The following is a 21,787-nucleotide window of genomic DNA, read 5'->3' on the forward strand; positions in this document are numbered from 1 at the left end:
TTCTTGAATTATTACCATAGTTTTGTGTGTGTACCATAATTTTTGTATTTCTTAAGTCGTAGATTCATTACACATAGTAAAATATTTCTATTTTATGTTGAAGGGAAAAGCAGCATAAAGGCTTAAAATGTTGCCTTTTGACACCAATATATCTCCATATATTTGTTTTTTTCAATTATGATGGATTTAAATGTGTAACCTTCATTATCTCAGTAATTTTTGTTACTTTTTCTTTCTAATAAACAAAAAAAAAACAGAATTCATTATATTTTCATACATTTATTCTGCAGAATTGGACATGCGATCCTCTTTCGTATTATAGGTCCATCATGATTGAAATACATTCAGATATTACGGCTATTCAACCTGATCTAATATCGTCTCTGTTTGCAGCCTAAATTTACACAAGAAAAAAAAATCAAACCCACAGATTATCTTTGGTCGAACCTAAAATGTCACGTTAACACTCGGCCTAAAGTGAGACGGTTTGCCTTCTGCTGCCACACCGCAGACGATTTACACCACAGTCAGCTGTACAGATTAAGGCAAGTCCAGTGAGATCGATCCGGAACAAGGGGGCGGGGCTTAAACGGGAGGTGGAGCTTAAAACGGCAGGGGGCGGAGCCTAAAGAGCAGCTCAGATGTAGACGGGTTGCTCCTGCGCCGTCAGCAGGCGGTACATGGCTGCAGGCATCGTCTTCATGTGGATCTGGAGAAGAAAGAAACCAAAATGTTGTTTTTATCTGGGAATAAAAATTCTGCTCAAAATGAATCATTTACTTTGTCTGCTAGCAAAGCGGCTAATTAAATCGACCCACTGTGGAGCAAATATTTCAAATACTTTTATTTTCTCTGGTAATTTAAATTTCATCAGGAAAACCTTTTGCTCCTACTATAAATTATTCCAGTTCCTGCTGTTTGCTCTGATGGAAGACATTTTGTCTCACCTCTCCCATGGCGTTGGACAGGATCTGGACGATCTTTTCGTGAGGCGTCGCCACGACGCTCTGCCCGTTGATCTCGATGATGCGGTGGCCGACGCGGACGCCGCCGCGCTCAGCGATGCCGCCTCTCATCAGGCTGCAGATCTGCAGGAAGAAGACGAGGAATCAGCTCGACGAGACGACCAGGAAATAATGAAAATGATCTGAAACACAAACTAAAGTCTTTAAAGTTAAATCGTTAACTTTGTAAGATGTCTTTTGTTTTGTAGAAAGTATTCCTGGTTCAGTGTTTTTCTGTTGTTGCTGTCGGTAACGATTTTTTTTTCGTCATAGAAAGTACTCCATATTCAGTTTTCTTTCCATTTATTTCAAGCTCCTCCTTGCCCGGCGTTTTGTGTTTTTGAGTCGTCTTTCTGGATAGAGCCTCGTATGGAACTACTTTCTGAACACTTCCTGTATTTTTACTTTCCTATTAGAAAGTACACCTGGTTGGCTGGTTTTTTTTCCTTCCTTTGTTCCATTTAATTTCCACACAGAACATTTCTTTCACACATTCCTTTATTTTTTCTTTCCTATAGGAAGTATTTCTGGTCCAGTAGTTTTATTGTTTTTCTTTTAGTTTTAATTTTGATGTTTTGTTTTACGACTTTATTTTCGTATTACTACAACTTAATATTGTGACTTTACTTGTACAGCCTTTTTCCCACCAAGTGACTTTTTTTTTGGTGTTTATTCTCAAAGTTATGACTTTGTCGTTGGACTTCTCGCATTATTCAAACTTTAATCTGGTAATTTGACATCATTCTCATATTCTGACCTCCAGTTTTTGGTTCAGGGCTGATTGTTTAGATCTTTCTAAAACTTTTGATTTTCTTTCCCACAGAAAGTACCTCTGTGTGGTTTTACCGTCTACTTCCTGTCCTTTCCTGTTTCTGCTAAAATTCGTTACTTACGATCCCGTTCTGGACGCTGAAGCCCAGCTGGTACCGCAGGTCCGGCCTTCGGATCAGCACCATGGTGACCGGAGGACAGCGGACGATGTTCATCTTGATCCTCGACTGAGACTTCAGACCCTGAAGGAAACAACAACGTGGTTAAATTTATTCTCACGACAGGGAAACCAGGAGGAGGGAGAAACGCTGCAGGTACCTTGATGATGCTCTGGCAGGTGCTGAGCGGTAAGCCCACCAGGCTCGTCCCGTTTATCGTCATGATTTGGTCTCCGATGTTCAGCCTGCCGGACTTCTCGGCCGGCCCGCCATGCATCAGGCTGGCGATGATGACGGTGGGAAGTATGGAGCCCCAACCCGACTCCACGATCACCACACCCAGGATCTCGCCTTTCTGCTTCTCGATGTAAACCTGCAGGTGGGAAACGGTTTGAGAAATTCACCTTCGCTGAGATCAGGAAGGTTGTTTATGACACTGCAGCACAGCTGCGTCTGAAAAAACCAGCTGTTCATTTAAACCTGCCGGAGGGCCAGAGAGGCCAAAAATAACTGACACCAGGCACAGAAGAGACGGTAATGCTGTTTTACAAAAAACACAATAAATTCATGTTCTTTTATTTAATATCAAAAGTAGTTTTCATCTTAATTTTGAGGTTTTTTTTATTTTTTACCGTTTCAAAAAAAAACAGAAAAAATGTTAATTTTATAGCTTAGCATCCTATAGTGTCTATGGTTTGCAAAAATTCCTCAACAGTTTTGTTACTTTTAATATGAATCTGAAAAGCAGTTTTGAATTTAATTACATTTTCTTTTCAGTTTTAAAAAAATGTTTTTTTTGAAAACTTTATGGCAAGAAAGCTCTGTACTTTTTTCTTTTTTAAACTAAATCTAAAAAGTAGTTTTTCAACTTCATGTTCAGTTCCAAAATATTCCTTTTTATAACTGAACATTTTTATGGCCCCAATTTTACAAAAGCAAAATGGGGGCCATAAAATTGAAATAATAACTTTTAAAATGTTCTTTTTTTTTGTTAAATATAATTTTAGTTTTAAAAATTTTTTACATTTTTTTTAATGTTTCAAATTTTCTTTTTAACAAACTTTATTGGCCCCATTTTAACTCCATACTCATTTCCTGTGTGGTTCTACGTTCATTTAAATCCACCAAAGGGCAAAAATTACTCTGAACACCCAAAGCAGAGCTGGTGATGCTCTTTTAGAAAACACAAAATTGGTGAATATTTTTTATGCTTAACATAGAGGTGAAACAAATACAGTTAGTTTAGCTCCCTCTGGTGGCCGGCTTACGTCTCTGCAGTTCTCGGACTTGGAGAAGTGGATGAGGTCGTCGTTGTACATGTCCTGAGTGTTGAGCAGGTCGCTGTACTCCCTCTGGCTCAGGTCCTCGGGGTCGATGCCGTTGGCCCTGAGGAACTCCTGGTAGGCCACGCTGAAGGACTGACCGATGGACTGAGCGATGAGCTGCGCCTGAAATGAGAAAACGTCACGAAAATGTTTTAAAACTGTTTATTTAACTAATATTTACTAAAAACTCAACCCATAAATCCAATCCAACACTTTCTGTAATAAATATCTTAACCATCAAGTTAAGTTGCCTTTTTATCTCCTTGATGACATTTATGTCTCTACATGACGAGTTTAACAGATTTATAGATGCTGATTTGAGTCTAATTATTAAATCTTTTTTAAAAACTTAAACAAGCACTTTATTACTTAAGAAATAAAATTACTAAGTTTTTGGGCTTTTAAGGAATTCCGCTCTTGTTTCATGATAGCATTCCAAACTTTTATGGAGCTAAATTGGGGCCATTAAGTTATTTAAAAAGAAAAACTTTGTAACTGGAAAAATAAAAATTAAAAATAATTTTGAACCTGCAAAATTGGGTCCATAAAGTTTCTTTAAGATAAATAATAATAATAAAACCTTGAGTCTGATAAGCAGTTTATAAATTGTATGGAGCTAAAATTTTGCCATGAAGTTTATTTGTTGTTAAAACATTTTTTGAAATGTGTAGAAACTAAAAAGAAAAGTAATTTTTCAAAAATAATATTTAGTTTGAATTCTTTTTTTTCCAGTTTCAAAAATGTTTAACAAACTTTATGGCTCTACTTTAGCTCCATACTAATTTCGTTAGGTGTAAAAAACACAGATTTGTTCAGAGCAGACATCATTATGAAGGTTTTTAAACATGTTAGTTTTTTTTCTTTTTTTAACCAGTTATGTAATTCACTCATTTTTAAACACGACACTCATAATTAGTGTTGCATATTCTGACATTAAAATCAACATTTTCATTCATTTTGAGCTACTTTTTCAAACAAGTTTATGAAAACCTTTTTAAAAAAATCACCATTTTGTATTTTTACTAACACAAAATCTTTCAAAAAACATTTTCTGTGTTTTATAAGGAATGTGTAAAGAGTCTAAAACGATCAAATCTGGATCCTAAAGTGAGAAAAATCACTCAAAAGTCATTTAAAGTTGAAAACTTTAAATTACTGTATTGGAATAAGTTTAAACATTTTAAAAACGGGTTTAGTTTTGTTTTTAACACCAACCCTTCGTTAAGGACTTGATCATGACTCACATCCTCGGACTCGAACACGTGGCAGATCATCCTGTACATCCTGGTGTCGTCGTGGTTCAGGTCCGTCTGCTCAGCTGTGTGGTCCAGGTTCTCCTGAGCGCTGCGCGACCTCACCATTTTACCCCTCGCCATCAGGACCACCATGTTGCCGATGTCGGCGATGTACGATATGGTTCTCAGCGGCAGGTCCATTAGCACCTCCTGCAGGAAAAAAATCAGACCAGAAGCTGTGATATTACCGTCTTCAATTTAATCTAATACAAATATATTTAATGAAGAAAAAACATCAAATGTTCTCAGGAATGTGACGGTAAAGTTACTGTTAGAGTTTTTTATTTTACTAATAATGACATTTAGAGACTAGCAGCAACTCAGGCGCAGTGGAAGATACACTAATGCTAATCCGCTACTAGCTAAGCTAATTTTTTTGTTTAGCGCTTTTGCTAACTTTGAAAACCTTCAGCCCATATAGCTTCTTTTTAGGTCTTTTTACCAGCTTCTATAGAAAGTGTGGTGGCGTATTTCCCTGCTTTGTTGTGGCTTTAGCTCTGAGAAGGATGAAAATGATGTTGGTTTTTTACCTGTGTGTCTGCATTGAGGACTTTGATCCTCTGTGTGGACATGAACAGGTCGACCTCGGCTGTGGACGGACTCTCGCTGTCTGGACTCTATGGAAACACAGAAATGAAAAACCTCTGGTTGTAAATAATCATCAGTTTTTACATAAATACAGCCACCCAGCAGCGACTCACCTTCTTCCTGTTCTTCGCCTGTTTCTGAGCCGCCTGCAGGTCAGAAAGCAGAAAACATTTTCAGAGCAACTCGGTTGCCTCGTCCGCTGCACTGACTCGACTCCAAATGCCAAACAAAGGGACAGAAGAGGCTTAGAGGTTTCTGTTTCTATGTGTCCGTGTGTGTGGGAGGTCAGCAGCGGCCATGTTTGGCAGCAGCCGGACACCAGAGGCGTCTGCGACCGACATCGTCACCAGTTTCCTCTGCATCAGAGTGACACAACGCGGCCTGAAGACAAAACAGGCCGCATGTGTTTGCGGCAGCCGGCGGAGTCACAATGCGACCAAAATTAACTCAGAAACCTCTGGAAATATTAAAATTAAGCTTAATTTAAAAAACAGATTCTTCTTCTTCTTTTGTTCTAAATGTTTATGATTTTAAGATGCAGTTTAAGGAATATTAGACATATTTGATATTATTTTTGATTTATTCATTATTTTCTGCAAATTTCCAACTTTTCAAACTCAGAAAATTGTGATATTAATCTCAAGATGTTAGTTTTTCTTTCCTGGAATATTTTAGATATTTTTAAACTCAGAAAATACTTTTTTTTTCTCAAATTTCAGATTAGTGTCAAATTGTGAGTTTGTTTGTTTTTTTTAGCAAATTTTAGACTCTGAAACACAAAGATTCCTAGTTTTTCTCCAAGATTTCTGAGATTAATCTCACAATTTCTGAATGTTTTTCGGGAAAATTTTCAACTTTTAAAACTCTCTCTATCTTGCTGAAAACTTACTTGTAAGTTTTGTCTTATTTTAAGTGAACTGAGGTATTTGCACTAGAATACAAAAATACTTGGTCATATTTTGTGTTTTTGCAGTGTATTTGTATCCAGTCGGCTGCTGCTGGATTTCAGCTCTGATTTCTCTACTTACTCCTTTATTTCTGGAGTAAATAAAGTCTTTCTGGATCCAGGCTGCAGAATGAGCTCAATCTGCAGGAGGAATGCTAATCAGATCTGGACACAGATCTACAGAACAACATTTAAAAGAAGCTTTAAAATCTCCCGTCTTCCTTCACTCGTCTCTCCTTTCTGCCTGCCAGCTCTCCCATATCTCCACTTCATCGTCTCTTTTTTCATATATATTTGTGGCTTATGCACTATTTACTTCCTGGATGGTAATGCAAGCAGAAATCCTGGTGGTTCTGCTCCCACAGAATGAAGCTAAAAGCTTCTCGCTAACTGTGTTTGACATCTCTGGGGCCCCAGCGCCGTCGCCGAGCAGCGGGGGCCCGGAGGAAAAGCCGGACCGACTCTGGGAAGGACGCAGCGATCCAAAAGTAATCCCGCCGCACAAAGCCGCGGGCGGCGTCACCTGACTTCAAAAAGAGCAACGTGACAGCGAGTCTGGAAGCACAAAAATAAAACTAATAAAAGCTTTTATTTCATTTTTAAAAGTGTAACGAATCTCTGTGGTGACTTAGAATTTAATAATTTACTTAAAAAGTAAAACTCTGAGGTTAAAAGTTGCTTTTCAAGCGTTTATATATGGAGTGCCATTTGTGAAATCACACAGTGAAAAATAACAAATATTTCTGCTTATTTAGCCTGCAGGGAATTTTTTTTATCTTTTTTACTTTTTCATTTTTCATGTCATATTTTCACCAGATTAATTTTACATTTAGAAATGTCACAGCTTGTTAACTAAATATTGTTCCAAACTAAATATTCAGAAAACGTTTAGTTTGGAAAACAAAGTATTTATTTTGCAAGCTAAACATTTAGCTGGGAAGCTAAAAGTTTAAATTTGGAACTAAGTATTTAGTTAGCAAAATAAAAACATTTTATATTTAATTTAGAGGTAAACACTTAACTTGTAGGCTAAATATTTATTTTACAATTTAGAAAATATTTTTCTAAACATTTAATTTTCAAACCAAATATTTAGCTAGCAAGCTAAATGTTGCTTAACTAACTGTTTAGTTATTAATTAAATATATAAATAATTTTTCCTTGTGGTTTGAAGTTAAATCAGAATAAATGTTTTATTTTTTCAGGTCAGTTAGTTTTGCTAAATTATTTTTATCAATCAAATGTCAGAATGAGACAGAATTTATGCTAATTAACCCAAAACTAAAATGTAAAAGATGCAGGCAGGATGTTATACTGACGTGCTGAAAGGCCAATCAGTGAGGAAGAAGCCATTAATATAAAACAAACATAAAAAGCCAAATGATTTAAAAACACAACAACAAGGTCCCTGTAACATCTGCGTGGCGTTTCTCACCCGGACTCTGCTCATGGCCTCCTGCGCCTGCTGCATGCGGGCGCTCTTGGAGGGCGTCCGCTCTGACAGCAGGTGGGTGCAGCCCAGGTAGGTCGCAGCAAAGATGATGCCGTCAATCAGATCCTCTGGGTCACACGGTCCTGGAACTGCAGGAACCACACACAGATGTTAAAGCACACAACACTGTCTCCACGACAACGGTGTTTCATTTGGATGTTCATGCTAATGGCTAAGAGTTTCCCAACACTTAGTGTCAGATGATGGAGATAAAGGTGAAACGTGGAGCTGTCAGTGTCTAGAGCTAATTGTGCTAACCCTGAAATACTAATCAGAAACATTAGTCCTGCTGATGCTAAAGTGCCACATCAACATGATATTTATCAGACGCTAATGCTAAATGCTACTAAAACATTTTTATTTACCGGAGGCTAATGCTAACAAGCTACACCAATATGGTATTGAATTGAAGCTAATGCTGAAGTGCTACTACAACATGATATTTACCAAGAGATAATGCTAAAGCATAAAACTCACCATGTGTCACACTAAACCAAATTTGTTGGTGTTTGGAAGTCTTTTCTATCAAACTGGTTTAACTGGTGTAAATGCTTGTTTAGCACCAGTTCTATTGACCCAAACTCTCCTTCTGGCCTCCCAAAACCAGAGGATCCAGACGAAAGAGCGGCTTTTAGCTAAAGCTAACTGGAAAACCGGTATATGGTTTTCAAACAGAAACATCCGCAACAAACCAAAACAAAATGTACAGGAAAAGATTTAACTATTTTATATTTAAATTTCAGTTAATTTTACTGTATATGCAGAACAGCAGTTTATATATACAGACATTATTCAAAGACAAAATGGATCATTTGTTTTGTTTATATTCACTCACCGTCCACAAATGTGGGAAAGGGAGGAAGAGCTCGGCGAATCTGAGGAATCACAAAAACACAAAACATTCTGGTCACTTTCACACCAAAGATCAAAAGTCATTTACACAAAACAGGATCTTAGAAAGGTTTTTCTTCCACAGGACTTTCTGCTGCTTTGAGGGTTTAACTTACTATAATCTTTAAGTTACTATAATTTATTACTGAGCAAAACATTCAAGTTTAACTACAAAGTTGAAAATAAGATTATGAATTTACTAAAAAAAAAAAAAAAGATATGTTAAGTAATTATTGTTGCTTCCACAATGTAATTGGTAAAGGTTTTTATGAACATTTCGGTATATTTTTAAATATCGATGATATGGGACTATTTAAATTATAAATATTTACTGAATAACTTAATAATTGCTTGCCAACCGCCATTAAAAACAAAAAGAAGAAGAAGAAGATAACTTAATAATGTGTTTCTATGGTAGTGCGGTTAAACGTTTACTTCCTGGATGGACGCCTTCTGAGGGGGCGACGATGGCTGCGCTTGCGCAGAAGATTGCTCCGGACTCTGCTGTTGCTGCAGACGTTGACCTGATGGTTGCTGAGTCGGCGTCGTGGGTGTGAAGGTCTGCGGTGCCCGTGGCTGCGACTGGTAGCCCTGGTGGTGGTGATGGTTGTGTTGGGGCGGCGGTGCGTGGCCATGTTGCGGGTTCCTGGATGTCTCGGCTCTCAGAGGACTGACGCTGTAGCGGGACGGAGACTCCAGAGTCGACCGAGAAGGGGAGTGAGCAGACGTCTGCGGGGGGAAGATGGCGGAAAACGTTGTAAGTTAGTACCTAGCATAAGCTAGCAAACTGATCACTTCCTCCGGTAGAATTTCTAACGGGCCAATCAGCGAACAGAAGGAGAAATTCTGAACAATGACGTCAATTTTCTGCGCTGTAGTCTGCCTGTAGTTTTAGCAATGGCTAAACGAAGCCGTTCATGTCCGTTTTCGGCTGCGCCTATAAATATTTTAATAAGATTAACAGCCATTTTGTTCAGGTCGCATTTCTCTTTTCGCAGTAGAGGACAGTTGTTTACAGCGCAGGCAATAAGAAATAAGCTTCATAGCGTCGAACTGGCGCATAAAATACGTCACAACCAAACGTTAACTAGCAACGCTTGTTTGCTAACGTTTTGAGAAAATCAAATAGCTTGAAGAAGAGACTTTTTATGTTTTATTGTCTCTAGTGACCTTTATTTGATATTGAATTGAAAGGAAAGTTGGTAATGAGAGAGGGGAAAACATGTGGTAAAGGTTTTATTGTGGTTTTTATCAATCTATATCAACCCCCTTTTACTCAGTTTGAAAGATCAAATCTAGGAAAGAACTTCAGAAAACCTTTAAAAAATTCAAGAATGTGTGACTCATTGGTATTAATATAAAACATGAGTAAATGCAAAACAACATTGGTCAAGTACAAAATGTACAAAATCAAACAAAATTGACATGCAGCTAAAATATTTTGTAGCGCAGTTGATTGACACTAAATTTGTTTCATTTGGTAAATGTGGCCTGGCTGGTTGACCTTTCATCTATGATGATTTATTAATATCTTTAAAATGATAGCTGCACAAACGGATTAATTTAAAGCAGTTGGTGGGGCCAACTTCTCTTCCTACCAACTAGGAAAACATCTGGTTCTCTACTCCAGACTGAATGTTCTCACTTGGTTTACAGATTCAGATTCTTCATTGGAAAAAGTTACAAGTTACAAACTCTGACCAAAGTCAACAACTCTGGGTGTCATACTAACGTTGGTTTGCATTGGATATGCTTCCTCCGTTGGGCTGACCTCTTGTCTCATCACCCAGATCGGCTCCACCGGTTGGTCTGGTGTGTATGGAGACCGCACCGCCTTGGTCTTCACTCCCTCAATTGCCTCTTTGATGTCTTTAATTGCCAGGCTGATGGCATCTCCTGATCCTTTTGTAGCGTCCCCTGAGAGACCCGCCAAATTCCTGTCTTCACCCACCCCAGCCGGTCCAGGTGATTGGGTCTTAGATTGGGGTTGTGGCTGCCTAGATGCCAGCCTACCAGTCTTGGATAGAGGGCTTTTATCAGCACTATCGCCCTCGCTGTCGGACTGCCCGTCGTAGTGGTGCAGCCGGCAGCCAACAGAGCGGTCTATAGGGAAGGGACGGGACCCTCGGTTCCTACCCTGCCTTGCAGTGTGGTGGGAACTCTCCGTAGGGGAGGATGGCGCCCCTTTTTGAACACTCTTCACTCTATGTCCGACAAAGGTCTCCTGCTGGGACTCTTGCTGGGCTTTGTTAGACTCGGGTCTCCAACCAGATTGTCGACAAGGTTCCCGCTGCATTTCAGGGTAGGAGGTCTTCAGAGGTTCGGGGAAAGAGTTTGGATGACATTTTGGCTCAGAATACGACTCAAAGACAGGCTCTGTGTATGTCTTCTGGTGGGACTCCGTGTAAAATTCTGCATAGGTTTTAGGGTGAGACTCGGAGCAAGAAGTTGAGTGAGACAGTGAGCAAGATTCGGAGCAATCCTCTTCCTCTTCTTCAGGTAAAGGATTGTTGTCAGGTAGCGAGCTCATACTGATGTCCTCACTGAAGTGGTCCAGCTGGGGGAAAGGTGGTACGTCAGGAGAGGAGGGAGGAGTTGGTGACTGTAAAGGAGGCGGGCTGTGGAGAGGTCCATCCATGCTCAGCGAGGCGGCGCTCTCCGTGTCCGAGCAGAGATCTGTAATTTCACTTCCCTGAGCTGTAGGATCCTCTTCTGCATTCTCCATGACTCCTTCCCGGTCCTCCTCCACCCTTTCTGCTTCTTCTGCTCTTTCACTGTGGCTACAGCTTGGGTTCCCTCCAGTGGGCTGGAAGTTTCCATCCTCCTCTACTTCTTTGTGTTCCTCTTTCTCTTTGACTTCCTCCAATTCCTCTTCATGCTCTGCTTTGTACTCATCGTGGTCTTCTTCAGCGTCAGCCGGTGTATTTTGGGGCTCAAGTTGCACGTCACCCATTGCAGGAGCAGAACTGACATGTGTAGGAGTGACAACAGCGACTGGAGTCTGATGAGGAGATCCTCTGTCTTGTGATTGGTTCAGGACAGGATCAACAAAACAGACTTCCTGCTCCCGTATCTCGGCTGCACTTTCTCTCTCTCCAGCGCCAGGCGAAGACACCTGGATTTCTCTAAACTGCTGCCGCTGTCTGTGATTTCTAAGTCTGGGGTTTGGGTCACCGTGACGGCGGTAGCGGGTAACGGCAGGGCGGTGTTGTTGCACGGGACGGGGCTCGGCATCCTGACCCTCAGCCCCGTCTGGCCTGGCAGAGACGACCGTCGGGGCCGCACCAGGACTCTGAACTTGCCCTGACGGAGGCCGGCGGCGGTGACGAGGAGGTCCGCGACCTGCTGGGTGGTGATGATGTGCAGAGTGGTGGTGATGCCGGTGGGGATGGTGAGGAGGCATTTCCCCATCCTGGTTCTGCATCTGACACGGCCTCCAGGAGCGACGGACGGGCGGTTCGCCGTTGGTTCCGTTGGGCTGCCTGGTCCTCGGAGGCACAGAGGCCCCCATCGGCTCCTCGTCGGCTTCGCCTGTGGCATCTTCCTGATACTTTTGACTCATTTCTGGGACGGGATTGGACTCAGAACGGCTTTGCAGATCATCAACCCACTCACAGACCAACCTGGAAGAGAAAGAGACAAGAGACAGTCTGCCTTTACTAGCTGAAGAGAATATTTATTCATTTTAAACATTAGCTCTACAAACAGCACCCCATAATTGTATTTATATGTTAAAATGGCCTAATCACTCAATATTTATCTTCTACACTACATTGTGTTGGTGTCACATAAAATCCCAATGAAATAAACGGATTAAAGTTCAGGAGGTTTAAAAACATTTTCAAGGCACTGTGTGAAAAAAGGCAAACATGACATGATGTTTAACTTTGGTCCCACCCTGCTTTTGTTTCACTAATACTAAAAATGTAAATCCTTGGAGAATCATTTAATCTGCAATGTTCATCCATCCACCAGCAGCTGGCAGATGGCACCAGGAGGAGGAGGAGGAGGAGGAAGGGCAGGAGGACAAGGAGGGACCTTTATCTGGTACCTGATAGGAGCTGACAGAGCGGAGCAGATCGGGCAGCACTCTGAATAATAAATATGCTCTGTGAACGAAAACGACCAGATCCGTTCTGATATTTATTTAACGCGACGCTCAGAAGACGACCAGAATTTACTGCAACTTCACCGAATATCAGATCAGCTCCAGAAAAGGTCAAAGGAAGAACAGAAACTAGAAAACCTGATTTAAGATTTTAAAAAAGCCTTTAGAGTTATTTTACCCAAACATCAGATCATTCAGTTCATCGTTTTCCTGGTTCAATTCTTGCATCTTTGAACAATTATTTTAGATGTAGGCAAGAGGATTTTTTTCCTTTTACTTTTAACTTTCTGACAGTTGCTATGACACGTAACCGTGGCAACAAGGTGCCTTTTTTTTATTAGCTGAAGCAGCAGATTAGCATTTCAAAAGCTAAGAAAAACTACCTGAACTACGACCTTGAAACCCAAAGGAGTCAAAAAAAGAAGGATTGATGGATGTAGAGCAGAGAGAAGAAGAAAGGTCAAACTGTCTCTTCTCCACAGGTGTCAAACTCGAGGCACGCGGGCCAAATCCGGCCCGCTGCAGCTATTTAACTTGAACTTAAAGGCAACAGTTGTGAGCTTTAATGTTATTATTCAAATCAAATCAATGTGGAAAAAATTTTAAAATAAGAATCAAAAATCACATTTTAACAGGGCTATTTTTTAGAAGCAGAAATCCAAGTACAAAAACATGCAAAATGTGTGAATTTTGAAGAACAGATCCTGTTTAAATGTGGACATAATGACGTCTGGACTGGAAACGGATAAACGAGTGAAAGGGTAAAGGTTAATGGTGATCCAGTAATTTGAGCACCAACCACAACTGCCAGCATGGGACCAGAAAGGCTAATAGTCTTCCCCGTTTGGGGTTTATTGGAGCTGGCAAGCGGCGGCCATGTGGTTAGACGAGGAGAGTCGGGAGGAAAAGGCAGTCTGGGTCACAGATGGCCCGGCAGCGAGGCCGATGGCCGGACCCGGCCGGAGCCGCCTCCATCTGTCGATCTGCAGTGAAAGCTGCCGGGGGATTTGGAGGCATCATTAAGTTGCTGAACATATCCTGACGACCCCTCAAGCATGCAGTGGATTCATCTGCTGAGTGGCTACCAGAGGTTTAGGACTGATTAGCAACTGTAACGGTGAAAAAGAGCGAGTCTTTGGAAAGCAAAGATCGACAGAAGGAACCTCAATCTGACAATAAATCTGCAGCAACTTTGTATGTTTGGAAAAGCAATATTTCCAGACCTCCGTCTTCAAACTGCACAGAAAAGACTGTTGATGTCTGAAACCAACTCTGATGAAAAACGGCGACACTTTCCATCTATCAACGCCAAGACGGCCTTTAGGTGTAAAACCTCTCCATTCAGCCTCTCTGTATTGTTTTTGCTCAGTTTATAAAATGTATTTTGCTGCCTGAATAGCATATTTTAAATCTCCACAGTCTGTTTGCACAAAGAAACCAAGTATAAATCTTCCCTTTCTGATTTTCCTTCATGCAGAGACGCTTTCTGTTTCTCCCTCACTCTGAACTGTGGGAAATGCTTAACATGAATAAAATAAATATCTCAACCTGCAGAGAAAGAGGAACATGAAGCGATCTAAATTAAATATGGTTTGTGATTGTTGTGTAGTCTGAAAGCAGGCTGTCAGAAACCTACAGTCAGCAGATTGAGTCCACTGCAGAGGAGGAAACGGTTAGCGCCTCAGCTGACTGCTTTAGACGCCCTATCCATAAAACCTGGTTGTCCAAAGCAACTTTTAATGAAACTTCTCATGAACTCATCATTTTTAGAAAGATTTTCATCCATTCAAACATATAAAATAACCTAGAAGGCTGCGGTAACTCCTCCAGGCCTGTAGGCGGCAGTTTGATGCCTGTATTATAATAAAAAATATATATTATGACATTTTCTACATGTAATGGCTGTGAGAAAGCAAGACTTTAATTTTTCAGCTTTCTACTTCTGTCTGCTACTAAACATGTTAGGTTTTTATATATCGGTGACCTAATATCTGATTTTCTATGGAAAGTGACTCCAAGTTATTGGAAAAAACAATATTCTTGTATCATTATGACTTTTTTCTCATATTATTTCGACTCTTTATTCTATAATTTTATGACTATTTTGTTCATATTACAACTTTATTCTGGTATTATTTTTTATTTACTGTTTTAGATCTTTATTCTCCTAATATTATGACTTTATTCTCTTAAGACAAATTTTTTCTGCAATATTCTGACTTTTTTCTCACAATATGAGTTTATTCTCATAGCTGTATTCTCTACATATCCTGAGTTTATTATTGTATTATTACAATTTCACTCTCACAACATGACATTATTTTAATTATTTATTTATGTTTTAATTAGCCTGGCTGTAATACTCCATCGTAGAACACAGCAGTTTGCTCAGATGAGACCAATTAAAAACATTCAACGTGCAAAATTCTTCAAAAGCCCGAAGACGTGAAAAGCAGGTAGGATCAGAACCCAAAAGAACATTACAGGTGTTTCTACACGTGTGATTACTGTTGCAACACTTGAAATATGTGAAAAAATATGAAACATTTAGGAGAAACAGCATTTTTACAAGGCTGAAGAACTGATAATATATAATTTATTTTAAGAAACCTTCACATTAAAGGTGATGTGAGCATTTCTTCCTAGCCTGATTCATCCAGGGTGTGTGTGTGTGTGTGTGTGTGTGTGTGTGTGTGTGTGTGTGTGTGTGTGTGTGTGTGTGTGTGTGTGTGTGTCAGTCACACACCGTGACAAACACAAGCTCCCAGCCAGCATATGCTCCGTGTTGGGATGCATCAATTATCACTTTCCAGGCGTCACGACCGCTCAGGATGATGAATTCATAAGAAAATAAATAAATAAAAAGACAGGCAGGTGCTTTTATTTTGAAGGCCTTAAATCCCCTCCTGTGGTCATGTTCGGTTTCATTAAGGCCCAAAGGTTCCTCTTTCTTAAACATCTGTGGTTCCGGGCCTGTTTGGTCACTCTGTTCCCGTGTTTCCTGTCATTTAGAGGCTGAAACAAAACGTCCTTGGCTGCCTGATTTTAGAAATTAATTACATTTATTTTGAAATTGCATCCATCCAAAAATGTCGGAGCGGTTTTATAAACGTCGCTGTTTATGATTTCCCCCCCCGCAGGTGCACAATAATCCCAACAAACATAATAAATGTTCGACTGTCGGACGTGACAGCCGCTGATTTTACCTTCATGTTAGAGGAGGAGAGGCCCGGCTCCGGTCCACATCGTCCCGCCCGGGTCGGCTCGGTTTGCTCCCTCCTCCGGACAACCTGGTGGGATTAAAACGGAAAGCTCGGCCCCCTCCGTCCGCACCGTGACATCAGAGCGGATTAGCGAGGCACAAAGCGCCTTTAGCAGCAGCAGCTGATGCTGGAAAGCAGCGGCTCGACCCGCCTACTCCATCAGCAACCTGCAGAGCGCTGCGACACGCTGCCCGGAGCGGCCGCTGGGGGCGCTGTGGCCCGCGGCGGGGGCGCTGCTGGTGACGTCAGGGGCTGCGTGCATGAAAAACAAACTTAACAGAAAGCAGTAACAATGGAAATATAGAGTACTAAACAAACAAACAAAAATGAAGAGTAATAATAAAAAGAGAAATATAAAATTTATATCAGGGAATATTTACATTCAGCCTATGAATTAAAAACAAATTCAAAAATACCTTATTGATCCCAAAGGGAAATTAAATGTAACTCGTATAAATTTAAATTCTATACTATAAAAGTATGTACAATTTTAAACTGAACATCAACAGAAAAAAAGGTTATTCCAGTAATTTAAATAAATTGAAGCTCATGAACAGATTTAAATATTTCAAGTGTTTATTTATTTTGCTTACAGGTTATGAAACTCCAATATTCAGTTTCTCTAAATAAATAAATATTACTATTGTCAGTTGCTGATTATGTAGGACTGATTCTGTCAACATTGGCAGAAAATATAGAAATACATAAATGGCTTCATGAAGTAATTATTTATTATTACTTATTTTTTATTTTTGTTGTGTGCTATGGATCAAAAAAGTATTATGTCATCTTAAGTAATGTGCCGAATTGTATGTAAAAAAAAAGAGAACATATTTGTGCAGTTTGACACAAGTACATGTTTGTTTATCAATTTTAACTATATTATTGTAATAATATCAGTAGCTATTATTTACATTTTATTTCCAGTTTTATTGTTTCTTTATTTGTTTTCTTTTGATTTCATTATTTTTTTCTTTATTTGCATACTGTGCATTTATTTAATACATTTGTTCATTTACGGTGACATTTTATTTCACGAATGTTTTCTCACTTTCTAAATATTCAACATTTAACTTTTTTAATTCCTTTTGTCACAAAGTGTAAGGAGAAAAAATAGATAAGGAAAATTTAAAAAATAAATCCTTAAATAAACAAGAGAGAAAATAAATCAACATGTGATTAAAAGAAATGACAGAAAACGAATTAAGTTTCCAGTCATTAAGCGTCCAGTTGTGTAGTGGAATATTTCGATCCTTATCTGAGTTTGTTGCTATTGTAGCCAGAAATGCTCCAGCTGCTGCTGTGTGGCTGGATTGTGGTTTTCAACCTGAGCAGATGGAAAACGCAGGAAGTTCTCCAGAAACGTGGATAAATTGTCCTCCATCCGGACCTCCAGCATCAGAGGCCCGTTTTCACACACGGCAGCCATCTCATCTGCGTCACAAACACCTTGAAGTCCCGCGGGAGCTCCCCGTTGCCGTGACAACGGCATGTCATGCAGGGATGGTGGTGGTGCGGGCCGGTAACCATGGCATCCAGTGTGTTATTACCATCCAAGGCGCCCTTGATCCCACACAGGGAGGCCGCCGCTCTTCGTTGTTGCCAGAGGAAGTGTGAGAACCTCCAGGTTTAGAAACGCGTCAGAGAGCGTGAGAGAGGAAAGATGATCACATAAACCGCAGCTTTTATTCTCCAGGTTAATGTCCCCACTCTTCTACTGTCAGGGAACGCTTCAATCCTTTCTGTAAATGTGTTGGCAAACATGAATAAACCGTCATTCTGGACTAGAGAGCCAACAGTCAGCACACAAAACTGTAGCTTCTGTCATCAGCGACGCTCATCGTCCTCTCAGGTTATCAGGGATCAGCTTCAGAGAGGATGATGGGCAGACTGGGGTCAGACTGGGGGTCAGACTGGGGTCAGACTGGGGGTCAGACTGGGGGTCAGGCTGGGGGTCAGACTGGGTCAGACTGAGGTCAGACTGGGGGTCAGGCTGGGGGTGACGGTGGGGGTACAGATTGAAAATAATAAACAAAAAAGGGAATATTACTTGCATTAACCCTAAAGCACTAATTATAAACATTATGATTTATGATGTTTATGTGCTACACCAACAAAGGACTTAGCAGAAGCTAATGCTAAACACTAATTACAAACGTTCGTTCTGCTAATTCTAAAGCGCTATACCAGCACGGTGCTTAGCAGAAGCTAATGCTAAAGCATTAATCAAGGATTCAAGAATTTTTATCTTTGCTTGTCTGTGGTATGAAATTCAAACTCAGGTCCCAGATTAATAAATTTACTACACAAAAAAATTAATAATAGAATAATTTATGTGGTATAATCACAAAAGTTAGTTTTGCTAATTCTAACGCACTGTACCAACACAGGACTTAGCAGAAGCTAATGCTAAAGCGTTACTTTGATTTAATTTAATTTTGACTTTATAATTTTTATAATGCTCTTAGATTTTATATTTTTGGTCATATCTTGTTCTCTACTGTCTGTGTTTATTTTGTTTCTGAAGTGAAATTGCTGCGTATGAGGCGCAGTGGTGAAACCTGAAACTGCTGCTGCGCAAGTTACCCAGCAGGTTGTTGCTAGGCAACCAAAGAGCGAGAGAGTTACTAGATTCCCCAAACCTAGCTTAGCTGGTAGTTAGAGGTGGCTAAAGCCTTAAAACTATGCTTAATTACGCACGCTATCATTTAAAATCCCAATAAAATCCATCAAAGTTTGTATTTTTAAAGTTACAAAACGAGGAAACTTTGATTGAGTGAAAGTTTCCACTCATTCAATCACCTGTGAAGTGTTTAGCTGCGGTAGGTCTCCACCGTTTCTCCTCCAACAGCGTTTTGAGGTCAAAACATCCTAACCGTATAAAAGCCTCTGGATGGGCAGCATGTGCCGTCCTTCGGCCGTTCCTGATGCGTCCGCCTCGCCGTTGATGCAGGAAATTAAACAAATAAACTGAAGATTGAAGTCGGAAATGCAAACCAGTTGGAAATTACAGCCGACTCAGAAACCTCTGAAGGTTTTTAACCTGCTGCTCCTCTGAACAGAACCAGCTGAGAAGTGAGTCAGAAAACACAATCAGGGGGAAAATTGACTTCTGGAGATCAAACAGCAGAAACGTGAGTAAAAGCAGAGAAACGTGAGTAAAAGCAGAGAAATGTGAGTAAAAGCAGAGAAATGTGTGACTGTGGAGAAGAGATCAGAGGAGTGTTTCTGTTGTCCTGGGCGGCTGCTGAAGGGAAAGTTTGTTCCACTGCACGGCGTCTCCAGAGGAAGAAGACAGCTCTCCTTTTGTTTCCTCATGGCCGCCTGTCAGAAACCTGCAGGCTCTGCTGGGATTTTACACTTTAGAGCCGAAAAGCACAAAGTTTCATATTTTACCCAAAGATAATTAAATTCTGACAATATGGTGATTATTTATATTCAGCATCTTTATCTTTTTCCTTCCTTTTGTCTTCGTTTCCTTTAATCATCCCTTCTTTCTTTCATTCCTTTTCTTCCTTGTTTTTTTCCTGAATCTTTCCTTTCTCCTATCCTTGTGTCCTACTTTTATTCCTCCCTTCTTATCCTTCGTTTGTTCCTTCCTAACTTCCTTCTTTCCTTTCTTATTTGTGTCCTACTTTATTTCATTCTTGTCCTTATTTCATTCCTTCCTTCTTTCCTTCCATTCTCACATCCTTGTGTCCTACTTTCATTTCTTCCACCCTTGTCCTTACTTCCTTTATTTACTTCCTTTTCTTCCTCCCACCCTTGTGTCCTACCTTCATTACTATCATCCTATCTTGTTTTTTCTCTCTTCCTTCCATCCTTTTTTTATTTTTATGGGCAGAATTAGTTTCTAAAACCAATAAAACACAACATGCTGCAAATATGAGCCTCAAATATATTTTCCTAAAGAGTTACAGCGTTTTCTTCTTTATTTAAAGCGAACATTTGCAGGAGTTTTTGCTAGTTTTCTTCCAAAAGAGGCTGCAATGCTGATACGTGGCCACTAGGGGTCACTGAATCCTTTACGGTAAACGGAAGTTTTTCTCCTGCATTTCATCCGCTTCAGCTTCATTATCTCACTTGGTTACCTCATATTTAAGAGTTCAGTTTATTTAAGCTGCTGATGGTCCGCCAGCGTCTCTGTTTAATATTGTTTGATGAAAAACGCCTGTTGCTCGGTAACAAAGTGAATCAACTCGTTAAATCGTTTTTTGTTTTTTTTTTATTAATATGTTTCCAATTATGGAGGGAAACAGCATTTCCTGATTAAATGGGAGAACATGAGAAAAAGAAACAGAGAATTTTAAAGGAAGATTTAAAGATTTGCTTCTATAAAAAGGAAATTTAAGATGAAAATGTTTTGAAATAATATTTTATTGGAAAAACTCCAACAGAAATCAGGAACCTCAGAAGCTTTTTCAGCTTAAATACAGTAAAAAGTGGCTCTACTAAGACAGCTTTCAGATTTTAATGAAAACCAGGCATCATTTGCCTTCCATTCCTCAACTAAGCATATTTTTATGGAGAACTGATCCTGCCAAAATTGTCATAAATAAATGCATATAAAAAAATAAAAATGGATGGATAAAGTAAAAACTGTGACAAATATTGAATCCAAAAAAATTTAAAATAGGAACTTTCCCAACTTATTTCATTATATTTGATATAAATTAATATTTGTTCATTATTTTTTAATATTATTGCTATGAAATGTTTCTATTTTATTTCCATATTATTGTTTTATTAATTAGCTTATTTTTATTTCATTGTTTTTCATTTAAAATAATTTTTAAAAAATAATGAAAATAATGTGAAAAAATATTAACTTATAAATAAGGAAATTAATAAAACAAAGCAAGTGAAAATAAAATGTAAATAATAGTGATAATGTTAGATAATAAATAATATTTATTCATGTGACACTGTTTTTAATTTTTATTTCCTGAATGCAACATTAGGCACATTAGATATCCATATATTTAATGTGCCTAAATAGTTCTATAGTTATTGCCAGTTTTGGCAGCATCAGTCCTCCGTACATTTTGCGTGTGTGCATCACTTAAAGGCTTCGTAAAGCTGTTTTACTTTAAGGCTTTTTTTGATCTTTTCCCCTTCAAGCTTCACTCTGAGTCATGTGGCCTGAGCTCATTCACTCCACCCAGAAAGTCTCTGCTGCAGGAAGCAAAAACTTATAATCTGTTACTTTAACTGTAAAAACACCAAATATTACCAAGTATTTCTGGTCCAGGTTTTAGCGCAAATATCACAGTACACTTAAATAGAGCTGCAACTAACGACTATTTTAGTAATTGATTAGTTTGACGATTAATCGGATAAAAAAATTGGCACATTCAGCAGATTTCTCATTTATCTTCTTAAACTGTTTTAAAAAATACATTAAAAGATGCAAATCAATGCAATGCCTTTCTTCAAAATAAAAAATATCTATATTTTATTGCCTAAATGCATTGAAATTTGTGAATTTGAACCAGGTGAAGTTAAAACTGCTACTTACAGAGTTTTTGGTAAACAAAAGATATACATAAATAAAATCACAACCAATGTATTTTTATCTTAAATTAACATAATGTCTATATATTTGAATATATATAAAAACAACAGTGGATATGTTGTTTTTCAGTCTATATACTCCAGTTAATAATAAATTAATTATTAAATCAGCTCATTCCTTTAATAATTGATTAATCATGATTAATATGAAGAAAAAAAAATCTTTAAATTGCAGAATGTATATATTTTTGCACAGTTTTGGCTTAATTCCTGCTCTAAATATGTTGCTTATAAGCAAAAGGCCATTTTTTAAAAACTTGTATATTTCAGTTAGCAATGAATCAATTCCTAAATTAACTGACAATTATTTAAATAATCAATTACTCACAGTTTATCTGATTAATTGTTTCAGCCTTACATTTGAAATCAGAC

General features: G+C 39.0%; 2 protein-coding genes and 1 long non-coding RNA gene across 3 annotated transcripts in view; 1 reads left to right on the forward strand and 2 right to left on the reverse strand.

Moving 5' to 3' along the window:
- LOC114149750 (protein NLRC5-like) overlaps window positions 1–21,787 on the reverse strand; it is a 1,536,511-nt gene that overhangs the window by 920,814 nt on the left and 593,910 nt on the right. The window lies entirely within an intron of this gene.
- LOC114149762 (amyloid-beta A4 precursor protein-binding family A member 1-like) lies at window positions 264–16,037 on the reverse strand. The gene is made up of 13 exons (XM_028025844.1): window positions 15,785–16,037; window positions 10,203–12,093; window positions 8,906–9,199; window positions 8,415–8,454; window positions 7,523–7,668; window positions 5,255–5,287; window positions 5,084–5,170; window positions 4,503–4,703; window positions 3,202–3,381; window positions 2,094–2,306; window positions 1,898–2,017; window positions 948–1,088; window positions 264–709 (listed from the first exon to the last, which is right to left on the reverse strand). Exons 2-13 carry the CDS (start codon window positions 12,030–12,032, stop codon window positions 638–640), a joined length of 3,357 nt encoding a protein of 1,118 aa, XP_027881645.1. The 5' UTR covers window positions 12,033–12,093; window positions 15,785–16,037; the 3' UTR covers window positions 264–637.
- On the forward strand, window positions 9,086–12,596 carry LOC114149838 (uncharacterized). Its single transcript, XR_003596604.1, has 2 exons — window positions 9,086–9,227; window positions 12,446–12,596. It is a non-coding gene; the product is annotated as an uncharacterized LOC114149838 (long non-coding RNA).

Source organism: Xiphophorus couchianus, chromosome 8 (genome assembly GCF_001444195.1).
Source record: "Xiphophorus couchianus chromosome 8, X_couchianus-1.0, whole genome shotgun sequence".
NCBI lineage: Eukaryota > Metazoa > Chordata > Actinopteri > Cyprinodontiformes > Poeciliidae > Xiphophorus > Xiphophorus couchianus.

What these genes read in the sequence shown, in the direction of transcription:
- LOC114149762 (XM_028025844.1), bottom strand. Translation starts at nt 12,032, where the DNA reads ATGAGTCAAAAGTATCAGGAAGATGCCACAGGCGAAGCCGACGAGGAG. An exon ending in TCCTCAATGCAGACACACAG is followed by an intron (nt 4,704 to 5,083) that starts GTAAAAAACCAA and finishes TTTTTCCTGCAG; the next exon opens with GAGGTGCTAATGGACCTGCC. An exon ending in AGTCCGAGAACTGCAGAGAC is followed by an intron (nt 2,307 to 3,201) that starts GTAAGCCGGCCA and finishes TCCCACCTGCAG; the next exon opens with GTTTACATCGAGAAGCAGAA.